The sequence below is a fragment of the Solanum stenotomum genome, chromosome 8 (genome assembly GCF_019186545.1).
Source record: "Solanum stenotomum isolate F172 chromosome 8, ASM1918654v1, whole genome shotgun sequence".
Taxonomy (NCBI): Eukaryota; Viridiplantae; Streptophyta; class Magnoliopsida; order Solanales; family Solanaceae; genus Solanum; species Solanum stenotomum.
Window position 1 is genome coordinate 5,335,999 of NC_064289.1, and position 21,692 is coordinate 5,357,690.

The following is a 21,692-nucleotide window of genomic DNA, read 5'->3' on the forward strand; positions in this document are numbered from 1 at the left end:
CGAAAGGTAAAAGACAAGTCTATATATACAGATGGAGACTGAAATAGTACAAAACGTCGTGTGCTCACTCCCTTCTCCGGATCAGTCTGCTCCAAGCTCGATCAACGCTGGCTACTAGTGCCCGGACCTGCATCACGAAATAGATGCAGAGCGTAGCATGAGTACCAAAACAACAGGTACCCAGTAGGCATCATAGGCCGACTGAACTTGAAAAGTAAATGCAATATGAAAAGAAGGAATAACATAAATCGAGGGTCAAGAGCGGAAATCTAAGTAACAATGGAATGCACACGAGTGTAGAAAGAACTAACTAAAGTAATCTAAAAGCTAACTACACCTAACTGGGCCCCCATAAGCCCAGAAGGTATACTCGTGCGCACGTTAAATAAAAACCCGAACGGACCCCCATAAGCCCGACGAGTACACAGAATAACTATAACTAAAGAGAATTGCATAAAAGAACCCAAGAACGAAGAACATCGAACCAGAACCTCAACCCTAATTAGTAGAATCTGACAGTACGGAGGCCGGACCTCGAACCGGATGCTCACCAGAAGTACCTAAGTAACCAATCACAAGTATCAAGTATATGAGGCCGGAACTCTAACCGGATGCTCTGTATAGGTATCTGAGCAATAGAGGCCGGAACTCTAACCGGATGCTCTATATAAGTATATGGGCAATAGAGGCCGGACCTTAAACCGGATGCTCTATAAAGGTGCCAATATAGCTGCTGAAAGAGTCCTAATCGATCCACACTCATAAATGTGCGTGGAACGTCGTCTATACTTAGAATTAGTGTCGCCGACGTAACTCGTTAAGCCGTCACATCGGGGAAAATAAGAATAACTAAAGTCGGAGCAAGCGTATCGCCTAGCTAAGGCCCAATCTATCAGACTCAAGTCTGCTACACCAGTCTACAGGGATCTAAGTTGGTTGAGCGGCGTCGGGACAAAACTAAGGCCTATCGGATCCAAATCATGTATTCCTAAGGCAAGCCCTAGTCAAACCTAAACTAAGGCCCAAATTCTTCAAATAGACAAGAATTAAGCATGCAAGCACCCCACATAGCGAGGAGGGTCAATTAATAACATAAAGCATGCTCACAGTTACCCGATAATTCCCGAAATAGACCGAAAACATGATTTCCAAACACCTATGCGTGATTCAATCACTACCAACCAAAATTCCAACTAATCAACATGCATTCACACTCTCAAGCTCAATCTAAGAGAGGGAAATCGTAGCCTATATGTAAGCCGATCACACGCGCTCCAAAATCACTTCTCCGGAGCTTTCCCTTTCCGAACGTCCTCGAAACGCTTCCCCACTATCAAAAATAGAGTCATAACGTTATTAAAGTCGTTTAGACACCAAAATCACAACAAACGGAGACGGGTCAATTTTGGAGTCAAAACAGGAATCGTGGGACCCGCGCTGAAAATTTCGAAATCACCCCAAAAGTAGGTTCTTAATAGCTCCCCGAAATTGTGTTCCATGATGGGACACAATTCGGGGCTCAGAAACAACACAGTACCAACATACAACCAAAACCCAAATTTTCCTCAAGAACTAAAGGAATAGGACAGCAACTAATTCAGCATATTTACCAAAAACGGGCGGTCTAAAGTAAACTCTAACAACACCACAATGTTCTCCTCGAAAAACCACTCAAGATAGCCTCAAAAATCACTGAAATCGGACCTAAAATGGCTGAGAAAACAAGTCTAAAAAATTTCTAAAATTAAGCTCATAAAAAGGGTGCGGTAGCAGGTATTTTTCAAAAATTACCTCAAACGGGGACTCCAAATCACTATCCGAGCTCACCAACACGTTGTCCTCGAAAAATCTCACAACTTTGCCTTTTGAATCGCCCAAATCGGTTGAGAGATGAGAGAGTTATGAGCGTTTGAAGTTTGGGAAAGTTGGCTGATTTTTCTGCAATAAATAGCAGATATTTCTGCAACTTTTTTTTTCCAAAATTAGAAACTCCGACGGGGTGCTCCGATCTCGTTCGGAACCTCGTGTACGCAAACGAGATATGCAACCATACCAAATTCGAGATTCCAGACTCAATGGCGCAGTCGAAATTTCCATCAGAGGTCATTTCGATAAAAAGTGAGTCCCACTTTCAAAAGTCATTTTAAGTCAAAACCCACAAAAGGGCTCGAAAAGTTATTGAAAACCTCTAGACACAAAAGAAGGGTCAATCTAGACCAAACTCGACATTCCGGAGCTAAGCACGCTAACGAAATTCTCATCCGAGCGCGTTTACTCAGAATGTTGACCAAAGTCAAACTTAGGCTTAAACTTAAAGTTAAAACGCATAATCGCATCGACTCACACTGAAAACCTCGGGAGTCATGTCGACCATGTTACTAGCCTAAAATGACCCTTCCGGAGCTGATGGAATCGTCAGAATTGGGTTCCGATGTCATCTTCTTGAACTTTTGATAGAAAATGATTGTTCAAGGTTCATAAGCTCCAAAGCACAAAAACTCGCACTAAGACCAAACGAACGCCCAGGTGACCGAACTGTCAGTCCTAACAAGTCATAAATGACTTGGGGTCGCTATAGGAATGCTTTAAATGACACACAGAAGGCAAGACACATAAATGACCACGAGGGTCATTTTATATATATATATATGCCCACGTGGACACATTACTATTTATAATTATGCATTATTTTTTATATTCACGTGGGCAAATATATATGCTTAAAATACGGTATTAAATAGTCTGGGGGTAATAAGTCCTCATTAAAGTTTGGTATCGTAACAACAATATCGGCCATAGTTGAGATATTTTTCAGACCCTTATCCCGACTAGATAAGAGCATTAACTTAAAATCAATAAATGCCATAAGAAATTACATAATGGAGCACAAATCTTTTGCTATTGTACTCGAAATTTATTATCATTCTAATAAGTCAATGTGAACACAAACTAAATAATTTATTATCATTCTAGTTAAATCATCGACAATACCTTAATATAGTTAAGTCAATAAGAACAATAGTCATTCAAGTTAAGTCAATGTGAACACTTCACCTCTATACCATCCATGCATCAAACTCAAATAGTGTGATCTTCCTATCAAAAAAATTGTAGTTATAGTAAGACTTGAATTTTCAATTTCCATTCAATGGCCTTTTAGAGCCAAAAATACCAAACTCAAAAGATACGTTGGATTGAAAAGATGTCTAGCAAGAGTTGCAAAAATATATTTGGTAGATCAAAATTGATTGAAAAAAATGAATTTGAAAAATTTTGTTATGACAATTACAAAATAATAAAATTTATATAGGCTGAGGTGAAATAATAAAATGAGCCATATGAATCAATAAACAATTTCAAAATTTCGATATAAAAAAATAAAATAAAATAAGATAGACAATATTCACATTCGAGAGAATTTCTTATCTTCCTTTTTCTTATTGGCAAAATCATTATTGATGACGTTGATACTATCTTTATTTGCCAACGCAAAGTTTTCATCCTATCAATTTTTCTCCAAAGGTGGGGAAGATATTTAATATTTGTTTTAATTATTAGGCCCTCCTGAAAAATACATACTTCCTCCGTTTCAAAAAGAGTGACCTGGTTTGACTTGGCACGAAGTTTTAGAAAACAAAGTGAAAAGCTGAAATTAAAATGTTACCAAAAAAGGAAAGATGTCATTCTTTTTGAAACAGACTAAAAAGGAAATGAGGTCATTCTTTTTGAACGGAGGGAGTATAATTTTTCAACCAATGATATGTACCACATACCTTATTTAAGAATGACTTTTATAAATACGAAAAAATTATGCGGATAAACAAATATATATTAGTTATTAGCTAATTATGCTATAGTTTGAATTAATTACACCTCGCATCTTAATTTAAGTTTCGCTTGTCTCCCTCCTCCCTCTTTCCAATCTCGCTCGCCTCTTTCCCCCTCTCCCAATCTAGCTTACCAGATATACAAATACATATGTATACCAGTTATATATATATACAATTATCTGACAAATATACATATACAATTCGTCTCTCTCCTTCCTCTCCCTTTCTCGCTCGCCAAATATATAAATACATATGTATATCAATTACATATATACAATTATTTGACAAATATACATATACAATTCGCCTCTTTCCACTCTCTGCCTCTTTCGCTCGTCTCTTTCCTTTCTCTCCCAGTCTCGCTCGCTCTCTCCACTATATAACATGTAGCTAAATAATTAACAAACTGTAGTTATGAAGGATAATTAAATTGTTTTTGAATGACTATATGCAAAAATTCCCCATAATATATGTAATGTAATGTAAATCAATATTTATTATTGGGAAAAGGCACAAATTACCCCCTAAACTTGTCACGAAAAGTCAGTTACACGCTTAAACTATTGTGACGACCTATTACACACCTTTACTATTTAAAAATGAATTTAATACCACCCTGAGACGTGTAACTAAGATTGGCAAACAAATAGATTTTTGACCGGTCCGGTCCGGTTCCCGTACCGGTAAGTCCGGTACCGATTGAACCGATAAGGAACCGGTCTTATAGGGTACCGAAATCGATACAGAAATGGAACCCGGTTTTTTATTCGGTTGATCCGATTCGGTAAGAATCAGTTCCGGTTCCGGTCCGATTCCTGTCCGGTTGACCCGGTTCAACGGTCTTTTAATTTTATTCTTTCTAAGTGAACGTTAAAATTGAGCCGTTGGGCTGGGGCTCAAAACAGCCCCCTCCCCTCTCTAACCCCTTAACACTATAAATATACCCATATTCTTTTATTTAAATCACAAATTCACAAATTATCTCATTAACATCTTACAAAATCTCTCAATTTTCAATCTCTCATAAATTCATAATTATTATTTTGTGATATTGGCTTGGAGTTCAGATTTTGGAGATTCATTTGAAGTAAATCGGAAGCTTCAATTGGCATCTCTCAATTCCGGCTTTGGTTATACTTCTACTTTTACGTAGACATTCGGTACATTCGTTCCAACTTAAATTTTTTATTTGTTTATTAATTAAGTTATTTTATTTTTTTGTTATATTATCTTGCTTGTTTTTCATAATATTAATTATTTTAAACTTGAACATGAATTTGTAAAAATATAGTGATAAAAGACCAATGTCGGAAAGAAAAAATAATAGTGGAGGAGGAACTAGTTCTAATTCTAAAAATTTGTCACCTCCTATATTTAGAATTAATACTAATGATTATACTCATGTTGATGAAACTTCTTTTACACGAAACTCACGACCTATTGAATTTAATTCCGAAAATGAAGTAGATCATGAAACTTTAAATAGATGTTTTACTAATTTTGAGGAAGAATTAGATGAAGAAGTAGAAATAAATAAGGAAGATGATGAGACCCCTACCCTTACTAGTCCGGCTACCGAATTACCGGAACAAGATGAAGTCCCCTCCTTACCTACTTTTTCAAAGACCGCAGGACGTGTTAAAAGATCTTTAGTATGGAAATTTTTGGTACAAGATGAGGAAAAAACTATTGTTACTTGCACGAATTGTAAATTGATCATGAAACATGTACCTACGGGTACACAAGGGGGAACATAACGACTAAGAACACATTTGAGAAAGTGTAATAAAGAATTTGCTCACCTAGATGATATAGAAAGGGCTAATAAAAATGGAATACTCATACCTGAAAATTCTATGGGGGTTGGAGGTTCTAATATGGTTCAAAGTGTATTAAATATGACTAACCCGGCTAGCCGGAGCACACACCGCACATATAGTAAAGAAAAAGATCGTAGAGAATTAGCTAAAATGGTTGTTGTTTGTGGTTTGCCTTTTTCATTTCCTTCACATCCTGGTTTTATTTAGTATATTCGGAAATTATATAACCCAGATTATGAAGGTATTCCAAGAAGTACAATTAAAAGTGATCTTTTTAAATATCAAAAAGAATATTGTCATTTTCGTCGTTGTTTATTTGTTTATTATGATGGTAGATTATCTATTACTTATGATATGGGACATAGTCCTAATGGTAATGACTAGTTTATAATTACTGTCCATTGGATTGACCATGAATGGAATATGCAAAAACGAATATTAGGATATAAATATGTTGAAGAAACTAAAACCGGTTCTTATATAGCAACAAAAATAAGCTCTATTTTACAATTTTATGGAATATGTGATAAAATAATGTGTCAGTTTAGATAATGCTTCTAATAATTTAAAAGCAATTGATTATTTAAAATGTAGATTTTGTCCAATTGATAATGATTCTTTTTATAGTAAGTGTGCCGCACATGTGTATAATTTGATAGTAAAAGATGGTATTTCTCAATTTGGAATTTCTTGTGAAAAAATTAGACTTGCTTGTAATTGGATTTTTAAAGCTAAAATAAAAGCTAGAATTACGGAATTTAAAAATCGTTGTAAAGAATGTGAGCTTTAATATAGAAAAGTTCCAAAAAAAGTATGCACTAGATAGAATTCTTTATTTGAAATGCTTCAAGTTGCTTATATTTATCAAGAGCAGATACAATTAGTTTTTAATGCTCATAATGCGGACCCGTATTTGAGAATTGGCTATGAAGATTGGGAAAATACAAAAGAACTTATTGAATTTTTAAGTGTTTTTTATAAAGCAACAAATGTTGCTTCGGGTCAATATTATCCAACTATTTCTTATGTTTTAGTAAATATTTGTGCTATTTCATCTGAATTTGCAAAATATAAAGGAAAAGATCAATTTGAAGATTCCCTTGCTTTTATGATTGAAAAATTCAAAAAATATTTTTTCCTTATTGCTCAAATCTATTTGACTGCTACTACTTTCAACCCAAATTACAAATTAAAAAGTGTTGAAAGAATGGTTGAAAAGATTTATGCAAATTTAGAAATTAAAGATGATGAAACTCCCAGTGTTGAAGATTGTAAAAGTAGCATATATATAAAAGCTAAATAGTTATATAATACATATAAATCTATGGAAAAAAATATTCCAATAGTTGAACCTCCATCTTGTAAACCTAGAAGCGATGATACGGATGATTGGATGGATGATTATCTTGAGCTTGAATCATCTACTAATAATGATTTTGATTTATATTTCAATCAGGCACGGGAAAAGATTAGGCATGAAGGACAAGTTCAAGCTCCAATATTAGTATGGTAGAAGAATCTTGAAAATCAATTTCTGACCCTTTCTAGGATTGTTCGAGATGTACTAGCGATTCAAGCATCATCGGTCGCTTCGGAGCAAGCCTTTAGTGTGGCGAGATTTATGATTGGAGATCATCGATATTCATTAGCAAAGGATAGTTTGGAAATATCGGTGTTGTTTCGAGATTTGGTCAATGCCGAAAGAAGAAATACCAGACTACCACAATTAAATAGCCAAATAGAAGACGAAATAGATGAAATATTTGGTGATAATAGTGATGATGGCATGGAACCAATGGAAGAAGAACGACAAATACAAGTTCCAAAAAATGTTTCTTTTGAAATGATACAAAAGTTACGAAAAGATTTTTAAAAAAGTTTCAATTGTTAGTACAATAATTAATATTCAATACCTAGATTATGTACTCTCTGTCTCTTTCTAATATTTGTATTGTACAATTTATTTATTTGAATAAATAGACGGCTATTCGCCTTGATTTTCTATTAAAATAGTCTCTTATATTTAATTCAAGTCATTTTAGAAATTTAATTTTCAACTATTTTAATTAGTTTAAACTTTAATATAAAATTGAATTTTAAGGTTTAAACTTTAAATTCAATATAAACTTTAAACTTTAAAGTCAATTTTAAACTTTAAATTCAATATAAACTTTAAAATTTAAAGTCAATTTTAAAGTTTAAAGTTTAAAGTTTAAACTTAAATTCAATTGAAACTTTAAAGTAACTTTAAAGTTTAAAGTTTTAAATTGAAGTTTTTTAATAATATAATTTAATTAATTAATAATATAATATTATATAATAATTAAAGTTAATAAAAAAATAAAAAAAATTACTGGTACACAATGATTCGGTAAGAACCGGTTCTGGTCCGGTCCAAACCGGTTCCTATCCGGTAACTAAGGGACCGGACGGAACCTTTGGAAATTTCCGGTAAAATCGGTTTCGGTAACTAAATCGGGTGACGAGGACCGATTCCGATAAAATCGGTCATGTTGATCCGGTCTTGTCCAATTGCCAGCCTTACGTGTAACACCACTCTCACAGCATGTAGTATATTACACTCACTGCCACGTCATCGCCATGTCAAATTTTATAATTTATTATATTCTTTTTGTTTTGTTTTCTTTATTAATTAACTTTCTTTTTGTTAACTTTATTTTACACTAATTAATTATTAAAATTCTCTAATAGTTATATCTTTTTTTATCACTAAATCCCACCCACTTAATCTCTAATCTCATCGGAAAAATCATTAATTTGAATTTATATAAGAATTTTCTTTGTCGTCTCCGGCGAAGAACAACCAACCCATCACCACCATAAGTCCACCGCCACAACGCCATTTGTTCTTTTTTTTCGACGAACCATCAACCACCACAAAATAGCCACTCAAAATCCAAATTAATCACCAAACCAGACCTCCTTACCTTATCCCTTTGCGACTTTATTCTTTTGATTTGTTTTATAGGTGTGTCGGCAAGTCAAAGCTTCAGCCATGGCTCCGATAAAGTTCAAAGAGCTCCACACTTTCAAATCTGAATAACCAACAAATAATCACAACCAACAACACCACTACTACACTCACGTCATTGTGAATCTTTGAGGTTGTGATGAAAAATAAAAGTTGTGATGAAAATGAAAGAATGAAGAAGAAGAGGGTAATGGGTGGGGATGGAAGATTTTGACTTTTTAATTCTTTTTCTAAAGGGTAATGGGAGAGGAAGGAAGATTTTGATTTTTTTAATTCTTATTTAACTTTAATATTTTCTGACGCGCCAATTTGTTTATTTTTTTGCCACGTCAGTTTTAGAGAGTAAATAAATTCACTTTTAAGTAGTAAAAGTGTGTAATAGATCGTTAAGATAGTTTAAGAGTGTAACTGACTTTTTGTGACAAGTTCGAGGAAGAATCTATGCCTTTTCCCTTTATTATTTAAAGTACTTAGAAATCAAGAATAAAGAAGATCCAACAATAATAATATTAGAAAATGCAAGGCGAACAACTTTGACAAATTTGATATGGGAGCAAAATAAGCATAGAAAATAATATCAAAAGTAACCAGATATACGGCAAGCTTGAATTGCAATTTACCCAAAAAAAACATTACATCACAATAAGTACAAAAAATTACTATAAATAGCCTATAGCTACAAAACAAAGGAATTATCTCGGATCTATATTTAGGTATTATCGATGATTTTCTAATCTTGTAGAACAAAAGTGATATCTATTCATCTACTCTTAACGGGTAAAGTAAATACATTTATTCTAAATTTAAAAACTTAAGATCAATCAAATATCCTTAATTAAAATTTGAACCTAGGATTAATTAATATTCAATAGTTTTATCATCAACTAACTAAGGAACAACATAAAATTTGATATCATAAAAGTTCAATTTTATACAATTTTCTTTGACTCCAACCATATATACTTCACAATATTTGAAAAAAAAAACTTAATATGTTCATTGATTCAAGTTTCACATATATATTTTTTTTGCACAATTCAATTCAGTATATAATTAAATTAAGGATCTTTTGAGAAAAAAAATTTAAAAGTTTTTTTGAACACGTGTCATCCACGTGTCAAATCAATGCCTGGTTGTAAACGGTGAGTGGCATATAAATACTAATAAAACGCCGTTTTGTCAAATTAGAACTAAGCAGGTCACATCCGTAATAGTGATATGAACAAGGGTTAAATCGGTACATTTCACTGACCTTTCAGTCTGAAAATCGAAGCTTCTTTTTCTTTCACTATTTTTTTTTTCTTCTTATTTTGACTTGAAAATTTGTTTATGGCTCAATGGTATATTCCTTGAAATTGATGGAAATTTCTCCTATTTTTTTATTTGATTAATATATTTTTAATAGTTCTTTGATCTTTGATTTCAACATTTAAGGGTCAAATTCAGTGTTTTTTTTCCCAGTACAGATTGTTATTGAATTCATTGGACTTTTCTTCACTGTGGTATGTTTTCATTTCTCTCATTTAGCATTACTTTTTTTGTTTATTGATTTTGATGGATTTTGGATTATGGGTTTTCTGTTTCTTGCTGTTTTGGGTTTTGTAGTGCTTCAATTTGCTGGAAAAATGAAGTTTTAGGAGTTATATTTGATGATAATATTTTCCCCTAAATTGGTATATGAAACGGCGTGGATATAGGGGATTGATTTACATAGTTTAGGAGTTGGGAGTTGTTGATGCTTTGTAGTTTCGTGATGAAAACTTAGTGGCATTGGAGATGAGTAGTATAATTAATTGTTTAGTTTTGCATTGTGTAATTAGAACAAAAAAGGACTAACTTTTTTTGGTTTTGATTTGTACTTATTGTGTTCTTCCAGTTGTTGCTTGTTTTTACCTCTTAGTGTTGGAAAACTAAGGATCTGTGTGTAGAAATTTCGTCTTTATCTTACATGGCGCAAATAGATTGGAAGTAAAAAAAAAGGGAGGAGGATAATATGGTTAACTTTTCAAAAAATAAAAATAAAGAAAGAGAAGAAAAGGATCCACTTTTTTTGGGATTTGACTTTGAACTTGTTATTTCTTAGGTAAGTGTTGGAAACTTGAGGATTTGTATGTTGGAAATATTGTGATTTTCCCTGTTAATCAACCCTTGATATATATGTGGTGTCCAGTCAGTTTGCGTGTATCTTGACTAGTTCCAAGTGGTACTTGCTACCTCCACCAACCTAGGTACCAGGTAGCTCTCCGCTTCAAGACTTGGATAGATGACAAGAATTTACTTTTTTCCTCTATTGGGCTGGGATTTGAACGTGAACGTGAGATCTTATGGTTCTCAACCCACTTCATTAACCATTAGGACACACCCTTGGTTGCAACTTTACTTCTGTGTCCATGGAATCCAAGAGAAGGGCTGAAATCAATTTGTTTATTACGATTACTTAAATATCTGCACATGTACTTTTACTGCAGAAGCGTCCTTATTATGATGAATTCGGATTGGATACTTCTGATTGATACAATATGGCTCATTGGAAACGAAAAATTGAGTCCATACATCAGTACACACAATTTTTTCTTTCCATGTATAATTAACATGAGTTGCAACTATCATTGCTAGTTTCTAAGAATTTCTTCCATATGTTTAAAATTATTTTATTTTGATGAATGTTTAAAATTATTTTATTTCCAGTCCTTCGATTTAAGTGTTACTTGAAATCCGTATGTGGATCTTGATTCATATGGTGGTCAAGTTTATGAACAAGAACACCATATTTAATAAGATAAAGGATTTTATTGATAACTAGTATCAGGAAGGTACATAAAAATACAAAAGAGATCTACAGTGAAACTGCTACAGTTACAACATCAAATACTCTAAAAACTCACATGGAAGAGTTGGCCTTTCCAATGGACTACTATTACACCACAGATGTAGTGTTTGTAAGCATCTATACTTCTCAAAGGATGAATGCAATTTTTTCCCTTCGAAGCATCTAATGATTCTCTCCAGCCATAGTGTCCACATGATGCATATTTAGGCAGTCTTCTAAGCTTTTTCTTCCTATTTTCAGTCCACTGCCCTTGCCATCAAGATAAGAGGCTTCTCACAGTCCACTACCCAGCTGACTCCAAAAATGTTAAGAGTGCATGACCATATCTTCTAGGAGAATTTACAGGAAGTAGAAGACAATTGTTTGTTTCCGGTGAGGCTTCACATAAGAAACATCTATTGCACAGAGATAGACCTCTTTCTTGAAGAGCAGCTTGGAGTTAGACAAGCCTCTTTTGCAGCTATCCATCCAAAACAATCTGCTTTAGAGGGGGCCCTTGTTCTCCAAAGCATTTTCCAAGGCCAATTGAACTCCCAGTTCTCTTCTTGCTGCTGTACAGGAGTGTAGTAACTCTTCGCAGTGAAGTATCCATTCCTGTTCCTAGCGAAATTTGAGAGTTCTTCCTGTTAATATCAATGGAAATAGGATGCAGAAAATTTTATAGTTGGGTAATTTCATCTAATTCCTAGTCACTAAATCTCTTCCGAAGTGTATAAGCCATCCTGTGACCGTGAAGCAATCAGCCACCATGACTTCTTTGTAAAGCACTTGCTGAATAAGCTAGGGAAGATATTCATCAGTCTCCCATTTTCATGCCATTTTATCTGTCTGAAAGTTAATGTGTTCTCCCACTTCCTAGCTTAAATGTGCTATTCTGTTGAAAGTCATCCCAAGGTCTACAAATATTTTTCCATACAACTGTGATATTTTGTGTTACCACTGCTTTAGGGGCCCAAAGATCCTTTTTCCCATACTTAGTGATGAAAACGGATAAATTCTCTTCTCCTCTCCTTGTAATTTCTCATGGTATCATAGTCAGGCTCATCCCAATTTATGATTTACCAATGAGCCCCATATTGAAGTTTTCCACGCACCAAATGTTGCGTCTTGGGTGTGAGGTGGGGTGTGAACTCCCACATCGGTGGGATGAGGAAAAGATGGTCTCCTTATATAGACATGCGCAATCCTCCTCCCTTTGAGCTAGCTTTTGGGGTTGAGTTAGGTCCAAGATTCATTTATTTACAGTAATAACTACTAAATTTGGTCGCGCTTCCCGGTTTTAATCCATTTTATTATTAACACTTCGTTTTAGATTTTTCTCTTAACTTTTCATCACCTTGGTTCTATCCAAAGAGAGAAATAAAATAAAATNATTTATGATTTACCAATGAGCCCCATATTGAAGTTTTCCACGCACCAAATGTTGCGTCTTGGGTGTGAGGTGGGGTGTGAACTCCCACATCGGTGGGATGAGGAAAAGATGGTCTCCTTATATAGACATGCGCAATCCTCCTCCCTTTGAGCTAGCTTTTGGGGTTGAGTTAGGTCCAAGATTCATTTATTTACAGTAATAACTACTCCCTCTGTCCCATTTTATGTGGCACCATTTCCTTTTTGGTCAGTCCCAAAAAAAATGTCACATTTCCTTATATGGTAAGTTTATAAAGGTACAATTCCTCTTTTATCCTTGTTGGTCTCACTTAATCTTAAAATAATACTCCAATACATTTATGAGGAGAGAGAAAAAAGAGTCTACTTTTTAAAGGGCAATTTGGTAAACATTTCAAAGTCTTCATTTATTTCTTAAACTCCGTGCCCGATCAAATGTTGCCACATAAAATGGGACGGAGGGAGTACTAAATTTGGTTGCGCTGCCCGGTTTTAATCCATTTTATTATTAACACTTCGTTTTAGATTTTTCTCTAACTTTTCATCACCTTGGTTCTATCCAAAGAGAAAAATAAAATAAAATTCCCTAAGGACCTTCTTATCATCTAAGTTGTGCGGACTCTTCACTTTCGATGCCGCACCCGTGTCGGATTTTCCAAAAATACACTACTTTTAGCGAATCCGACACGCACCCCTTGACTTTTTAAAGTGTTCGAGCAACATAGCTTATCATTACCTGAAAACAAAATAATCTAGCATTCTGAAAATGAACACAAAATTATATATGGAATATGGAAAATAAAGAGTTGTACATATTAGTAGCCGATTAATTAATATTGATTCCAAAACATGTATATGTGTACATGTACATGTACATAGAGTATTTATTGCAGCACCGACAAAAATAGTTCCCTATTACTAAAAGCTTGAGATTGATACTACTAAAAGGCAAAAAAAATAGATATGAAAAAGCAACCATATACAAATAAACACTAAAGATAATCCATACCAACGATGACCATAAGAATCGAAAATATAAAAACTTAAATTCTTTGTTTCACAGGGGAAAAAAGGAGGATTGAAATTGAAGTCTCTACATAAGCTTCTTATTATCGAATCCTGGTTGTAAACAGTGTTCCAAAAATGAATAGATTTTTTGTTAGCTACAACTCATAGCAAAGTGTTTGTCATAATTATATTGAGTGAATGACTATCCGTACTTGAAACAATTGCCTAGTGGTCAATGATGTGGTTGAGAGCCATGAGGTTTCAGGTTCGAATCCCAATGGAGACAAAAATGATAGGTGATTCTTTACATTTGTCCTAGCCTTGGTGGACAAATTACATGGTAATTGTTGCTTGTGGGAGGTGACATATATTTCGTTAAATTAATTGAGATGCGCAAAAGCTGGCCTGGACACTATGTTCATAATGAGAAAAAAAAAGAGTTGTCATTTACTTTTAAGTTCTTACAACCGGTATTTTCTTGTCCCCTTTCTTTTTAGTGTGTTCTTATCCCTTTCTTTTTATCCATTAAATTTTGATGCAATTTTTACTTCATCCTTTTCTTATAAGCTTTAAATTATGAGAGAGGCTATTTGATCCAACAACTCCATACGTGATTGTTATTTATTGATTGATTTAAGTTATAAGAATTAGGAGGCATGCTATTTAAGTAGAGAACACAAATATATGGAATATTGTTGTAACTCATGAGATATAATTAGATGCAATAAATACGTTAGCATTAACTAAATTGATTAATGAAGAGAATGTAGGAAAAAAAAAAATCAAAAAAGGAGATAAAAGATAAATAATTTTTTAGGCCATATAGAGGCATGGGCGTACCCACGTATAGCGTATCGGGTGCTCGAGCACCCATTGATCCTATTGGAAACACACTCTCTCTATATATATAGAGTGAGAGAATACTGGAAAATCGATATAATCTATTCACAAGCACTCATAAACTGAAAGGTCGGACGGGTGCTTTGGTTCTAAAGCTAACGTTTGAGTGTTTTAAATCCCCCGGGTGAGGGTTCGAATCTTGGTAACTGAAACTTTTTCTTACATTTGTTTTGGAGATGCCACATCACCTTCTCTATTCAGCAGAGGCAAACACTTACTTTATTTACATTTTCACATTAAGATTGTATTATTTCTTTTTAAGATAAGTATTATTGGCTAGGAAATTCCCTGGAAAAAAATACAAACATCCCTATACTTGTACAGAGCTCTATAGAAGATTTATGATATAATGTACTAATTTCACTCCACACTTTGTCATCCATGCATGGTTTTAGTAGGAATTCTACCACAGGGAAGCAAATTGAAATCGAATTCTCTTTAGTTGGAAAAGAAAGAAGAGTCCAAGTTTAAAGCTGTTATTTATTTTAATGTTGCCATTTACAGGTTCTCTCTTCAGCGAGTTTGATATACCTGAGTATAGTACATAATGCGTACACGATCACTTCTTGCACATTGCTTGCCTGGTCTCATATCGCAAGACCGTGGGTGTCACATGTCAGTCATATCTGACAAAGATGTCCATCTTCCCTCACCGGCTGTGGAGATAGTTCCATCAAAGGTATACTTTCTTTAGCTGGTTTCAAAATGTTCCCTTTTAGCTTTTCAGTTTTCTTGAGTCTCACGTATGCATTAAATTGTGCAGGCTACTCATCCCTACAAATATGTTGGGGAGACTGTAGATTTGGATGTCTTCAAGGTACAAATAGTTCACTTATTTTGCTATTGATACAATTGTTTCAAGTGAAGTTGCTGGTCATATGTCTTAAGGATGGGTGGCTACTCATAACTCTTTCCTTATTTTATTTTGATAAGGACTCATAACACTCTCCTTATTTGAATTCCGGGAGGAACTGGCTGACATAGTGACATGTATGTGGGTTTGATTTTAGATTTCATCTGTTCACGGTTTGGACAAAAATCGATCCAAATCAAAAAATCAAATCTAGCTGATTAAATAAACCGATTATATGCGGGTTTGATTTTAGATTTTTAGAAACCGATAGTATTTGGTTTGGTTATGGTTTTGTTCAAAAAAATCGAAGAAATAACCGAACCAATACTTATATTTTATTATTATACATGCATAATATATTATTTTTTAAAACAATTTTAAATATCTTTTTTTTTTTGAAACTGGTAAGGTTGTATTCTTCAGCATTAAGGGCATGCTAGCCACCACCAAAAAGTGTCAATTACAAACTTCCTATCAAATCTACAATCTGATCTGTATCTACTATACACAACTGTTTACACCAAAAAAGTAGAGATACTATACAATTCCATTTGACCTTGTGTATGGAATTGGATCTATTGTCAAAACATCTACTGTTCCTTTCCTTCCAGATTGACCACCATATACATGATGGTATTAACCTCCACCATCTCTTCTGGCTCTTGGTACCCCCTCTCCTTACCCAGCTCTTCAACACGTTTGATGTACGTTCTGGCATTGTCCAATTCAGATTTGAGATGCTAAGGAACAAATTCCAGATTTGAGCAAATTTTAAATATCTTATATATGTTTTCAGCAAATTTTATCTATAATTTATTTATGAAAGCAAAAACGTCCAAGACGAGAACATTTATCTTATTGGTTTTATATATACGAGTGTCTGTCGCAATTCTTGGTGGGACTAGAAATGTCACTGTCTCTTTCTTCTAGGCCAAAATGGTGAATTTTGAAGCTTTATCGAAAGTTCTGTAATGTTAGTAGTTCTAACTATTTTTCGTTTTGGAAGAATTGTTATCTTTTCCCCCTCGTTTGTATGAACATTTTTTTTTTAATTCTTGTGTATGGTTAATAACCGAATAACCGAACAACCGAACAAAACCAAACTGAAATCGTTAACAACCAAACCGATAAATATATGTTGTATTTGGTTTGGTTTGGTTTGGTTTAGATAATTTAAAAACCGATTAAATTGGTTTGGTTTTGGTTTTGACCAATAACGGGCCCAAACCAACCCGTGAACACCCCTATACTGACATGGCAGGAAACAACCTAGGACCGAGTTCTAATAACAATATCTTCCTTTGGGAAGTCATTGTGTACCTGTATGTTTCCTAAACATGTAAAAACAATTTCTAAAAAAGAATTAACAATGTCCAAGAATCCCCAATGTGGTCAATTTGACCCTCATATTACAAAATGGGGCCATCTCTCTTGAAATTGAGAGAATATAGTTTTACAGTCGAATCTGTGTTTTTCACTTGAAAATCATGCATGCCCTATTGCACTATCCTGAGCTTAAATATATATGCATAATTTTTTTCCCGAGCATTAAGATGCTAAAAGATTTCAATATGTAACTTGAAATGCACTTGTTTCTATGTGATGCAGGGTAGAGTCAGTGTTGCTGATATTATTGGATTCACTGGTTCAGAAACAATATCCTCAAAATCAGATGGTAGGTACAATTGCTGGTTTCTGCATAGGCCAAATGTTACAAAATAATTCTTAACAGGTTTTGTTGTCGGAAATTGTCAAAGGGCGTTGAATAACCAGTTTTAGTTGATCTGTTTCACTACAGGGCATCTTAAATCTTGGGACATCTCAATTGATCTTGTTAATGTTCTCAAGCATGAGATTCGGGATGGACAACTGAGCTTAAGAGGCAAAAGGGTGCTTGAGGTACTTCATCTGAGATCATTCATGTGATTTACATGCATTTTAACCATTTATCACCTCATCCTCCTTTTGTTGGATAACAATGAATTAACATACATATTTGGAAGAATCTAGATCAATCTACATACAAGTTTCTACAAAGATCTGTTCAATCGCCAGGGAGCTCGTTTCTAAGCAGAGAAGTATGTGATAAATGTAATACCTGTTTAGTAGCATGTTTTTGGACTCACTATCAACAGATTCTAGGAAACATGTGTTAGATGGTAGAAGCGAATGATCTTTATGGTTCCTTTTGGACACCACCAACTTAACTGTAGCACAAAATTCGATCAGAATAGACACTGCAAAAATGGATCTTTTGGAACTTGGTATAAGCATTTTAAATCACCTTAGAGGACCTTGATGATGAGATAGGCTGAGAGCAAGCAGAAGATCATAATGCTTGATTCAAGAGTAACCTTTTCGCGCCATTGGACCTTAGCAAAAGTCTTTTTGGAAAGATAACTATTTTGCCTCCAAGATATAGGGCCCCTAAGATGCATAATTACTTGGTGCCTTTTGAATTGTAGCTCATTTCATCAAAAGATTTATGCACATGATATACTGCACATAACCACCCACAATGTGGCTTGCCAAACATAATATTTTAGAAACTTTTCCATAAAGCCCCAAAGCATGCTGAAATAAGTTGTGATTATTGTTGATTAATGGTGGTAATGCTGGCACTGAATAGAGTCTTAGTGCATCATATTTTTGGGTGCTGTTAATAGTGTTGCTTGAAATCTTTATCTTTGATCTTGTGATACATTTCTTGGTGAATTGCTTAAATGGCAAGTTTGTGCCTTTAGCATTTGCTTAGATTACAGCTTTGCTTGTCATTCAGTCTATCATCTCTCCTCATATCTATAGGAGATGAAGTAACCATACCTAGTTGCATTCCCAATATTCCTCACTTTAAATAGTGGAAGTTAATTCTGTCTTCTTTTATGGACTTTTTCCTTTCAGCTCGGTTGCAGTTATGGGCTTCCTGGCATTTTCGCTTGTTTGAAGGTAACAGCATTAATGTAGTCTTGTGTGCAGAAATATATGACAAATATAATTTTGAATGTCATTGGTGTGAAGTGTTCAGGAAGTATTTCTAAATTGAATCTAGGCACACAAAGGGTGTCAACTGCTGGAAATAAATCAGTTGATTTCTGAGAAGTCGTGTCTTGATTATCATATTTGTCACAAATCATAACCAAATATGTGCATCACTTCAAACCAGGATTTTCATAACTCAATAGAAGTCATTTAATCCCACATTTGTCAGTATCCTGTGATCCTTCTTATTATTCCTTTCTGTTCCTTTTGTAACGCTCTTTTCTTGGGTGAAATTTGGAAATACATTCAAAAACTAGTTTATCATAAGTCTCAATCTCAAGCTAGTTGGAGTCTGTTATAAGAATCATCACTATCCATTATACTCCACTTGTACCCTCGTTTCATTCTAATAATCATTTATTTAGATTCTTTTGACACTACAACTTTTCCACTTTTTCTACTCAGATATGAATTTCTAACAAGATCAGAGGACTTATTGCAATTAATGGACCTAATTTAAGCAAACCAAATGGCTAACTCTCCTCTTGCCTATATCTATTTTTTTTCCCATTGTATTCGATCTTTGCTAAGTCTTCTTGGACTTTAAGAAACTTTAGGTCGTTTAAGACAAACCCTCTTATATGTGATTTCGGGTCTGTTCTGCTTCTTTTTAATGCCTTTCAATCATCATGATTACACTTATCCACCTTTATGCCGGTGCATTTGAAGGTCTTGTAGGAATTGACCAAATCATTTCAAGCGATCTTCTCAAGTTTTTTCTCTGCATGTGCTACTTGCACTTTCTGCAGAATTTGTATATTTCTATTGTTGAATAGTTATTTATGACAGCACATCCATCTAAACATTTACGTTTGTGGGAGATCCATCTCATAGATATGATGGACCCCATATAATATTATTAACCTAACTACCATCTTATAGAACTTACCTTTCACTTGGTAGGTATTCTTCTGCAACATAACACCCAATAGTATTTTTCTATTTCAACCGTCCTATTTTATGTGCCCAACAACCATTTTATAGAACTTACCCTTCACTTTGGTAGGTATTCTTTTCCAGCATAGCATCCAACAGCATTTTTCTATTCCTATTTTAATTTTATGTGTTACATTTTTATCTACCGTATCATTCCTGGAGCACCAAGCTTAGGTAATCTGAACTTTATACAATTTTCAACTTTTCATCATGACCATTTGCAAAGCCAACTTGTAGAAGCTGTCATTGGGAATTCTGTGATTTTCAAGGAAGAAATTGAGAGGTTCAAAATTTCAGTCTTTCTCCTTAAACAATGAACACTAGATTGCACAGTTTTGAAAGGGTGCCTCGTGAACATGAAGGAACTACTTGACCTGCAATGTGAACTACTGGTTTTGTGTAAGGTCCCAACATATCCCATGTAGTCCCACAAAGTGGAGTCTGGGGAGGATAGAGTGTACGCAGGCCTTACCCTACCTTAGAGGTAGAGATTTCTGATAGACCCTCAGTTTTGTGTTAGGTCCCAATGCATAGTAATTTGTAAAACCTCTTAGGGTCCTTTTTTTTATCAATAAATTAGTTTTAAGAGCCTGATTGGTGCAGGTCGACAGTTTGCATTCTTTGAGGATATATTGTAACTCTCATCACTTGGGGGAACTTAAATAACACAGGAGATGGATGTTAAGTCGAAAATTCAACTCATTTCACAACTCACAAGTGTGTGAATGCAAATGACAGAGTTACAAATATATAGTATACGGACGTGGTAGCTGAAGTCTATAGGACCCTTGCTTTCACGTTACTCCAATAAACTGATGTAACATAACCTCTTGCAGGGAGCTTCAACGGTACATTTTCAAGACTTCAGTGCAGAAACTATAAGATGCACCACCATCCCTAATGTTTTAGCAAACATTGAGCAGGCCCGTGATAGGCAGAGCCGCCAACCTGAGAGTCCTTTGACTCCTTCAAGACAGATTCTTGCTCCAGTGGTGCATTTTTATGCTGGGGAGTGGGAGGAACTCCCTACAGTCTTATCTGTGGTGAGGAATGATATATCTGAGGTGCCAACAGGAAAGAGCCTTAGCTTGTCAGAGGAGGATTTCATGGATGGTTGTAGTAGCCAAGACGGGAGCATATTGGGTCTGGAGTCTTCCTTAAGGAGATCTAGGAAGCTCTCCGGAAGCAGAGCATGGGAGAGGGCTAATGATGCAGACAACGGCGAAGGTGGATATGATGTAATTTTAATGACTGAACTTCCCTACTCAGTGCCTTCCCTCAAGAAGCTATATGGGCTTATAAAAAAGGTAAACTTAACTCTTTAAACATGCTAATGAGTTTCCCTTTGCACTCTAGATTTAGCTATTATGTTTGATTTTACACCACCTCTATCTTTTCTTTTTATTTATAACAAGTATTGGTTACTATAATTTTCATTTTGCATTTGTTTATTCAACGGACAATTTCTTACACCTTCTTTAACAGTGTCTGAGGCCTCCTTATGGAGTAATATACCTGGCTGCGAAAAGGAATTATGTGAGCTTTAACAGCGCAACACGTCATTTGAGAAGTGTGGTCGACGAGGAAGGTGTTTTTGGTGCCCATTTAGTGAAGGAGCTAGCAGATAGAGAGATATGGAAATTCTTTTTCAAATAAAGGACAGTCAATTTCACTATCACTGCATTTCCTCAGCACCCTAAATTTTATTCATCTAACGTTGTTTCTTTTTTACGCATTGATATTTATGTTATAAGTATCATATGATTACTAGAGCAACTTATGATAGTCAAGTTATCTATGGCTTTGGGTCCTGCTGGTCTATGTAGTTATTTATGCTTGTGGACCTTCTTTTCTTCCTTATTTTGAAGGTGTAAATTCAATGTACATTATCTTGGTTAATACATGCTCCTACATTTTGGCTAAGATTGAAATTGCACATTAATCTATATTTTCTTTGATTGGTTTTATGTGCGTTTAGCTTCATGAGAGTTTTCTTGCAGTTAAGTTAATGAGTCTATAACTTGCTTCACAGAATAACAAAATTGCATTATGTTGTGACTGATAAAAGCCTGTATCCATAATCATAAACTAGTTG

At 34.6% G+C, this 21,692-nt stretch overlaps 2 protein-coding genes across 2 annotated transcripts in view; one reads left to right on the forward strand and one right to left on the reverse strand.

Annotated features, from left to right (window-relative positions):
• LOC125872539 (uncharacterized protein At3g49140) overlaps positions 1–21,692 on the reverse strand; it is a 163,737-nt gene that overhangs the window by 100,221 nt on the left and 41,824 nt on the right. The gene's annotated exons all lie outside the window — the stretch shown is intronic.
• LOC125872543 (uncharacterized) lies at positions 9,915–21,516 on the forward strand. Its single transcript, XM_049553277.1, has 8 exons — positions 9,915–10,144; positions 15,274–15,448; positions 15,533–15,586; positions 17,231–17,297; positions 17,421–17,521; positions 18,524–18,568; positions 20,434–20,904; positions 21,083–21,516. Exons 2-8 carry the CDS (start codon positions 15,317–15,319, stop codon positions 21,251–21,253), a joined length of 1,041 nt encoding a protein of 346 aa, XP_049409234.1. The 5' UTR covers positions 9,915–10,144; positions 15,274–15,316; the 3' UTR covers positions 21,254–21,516.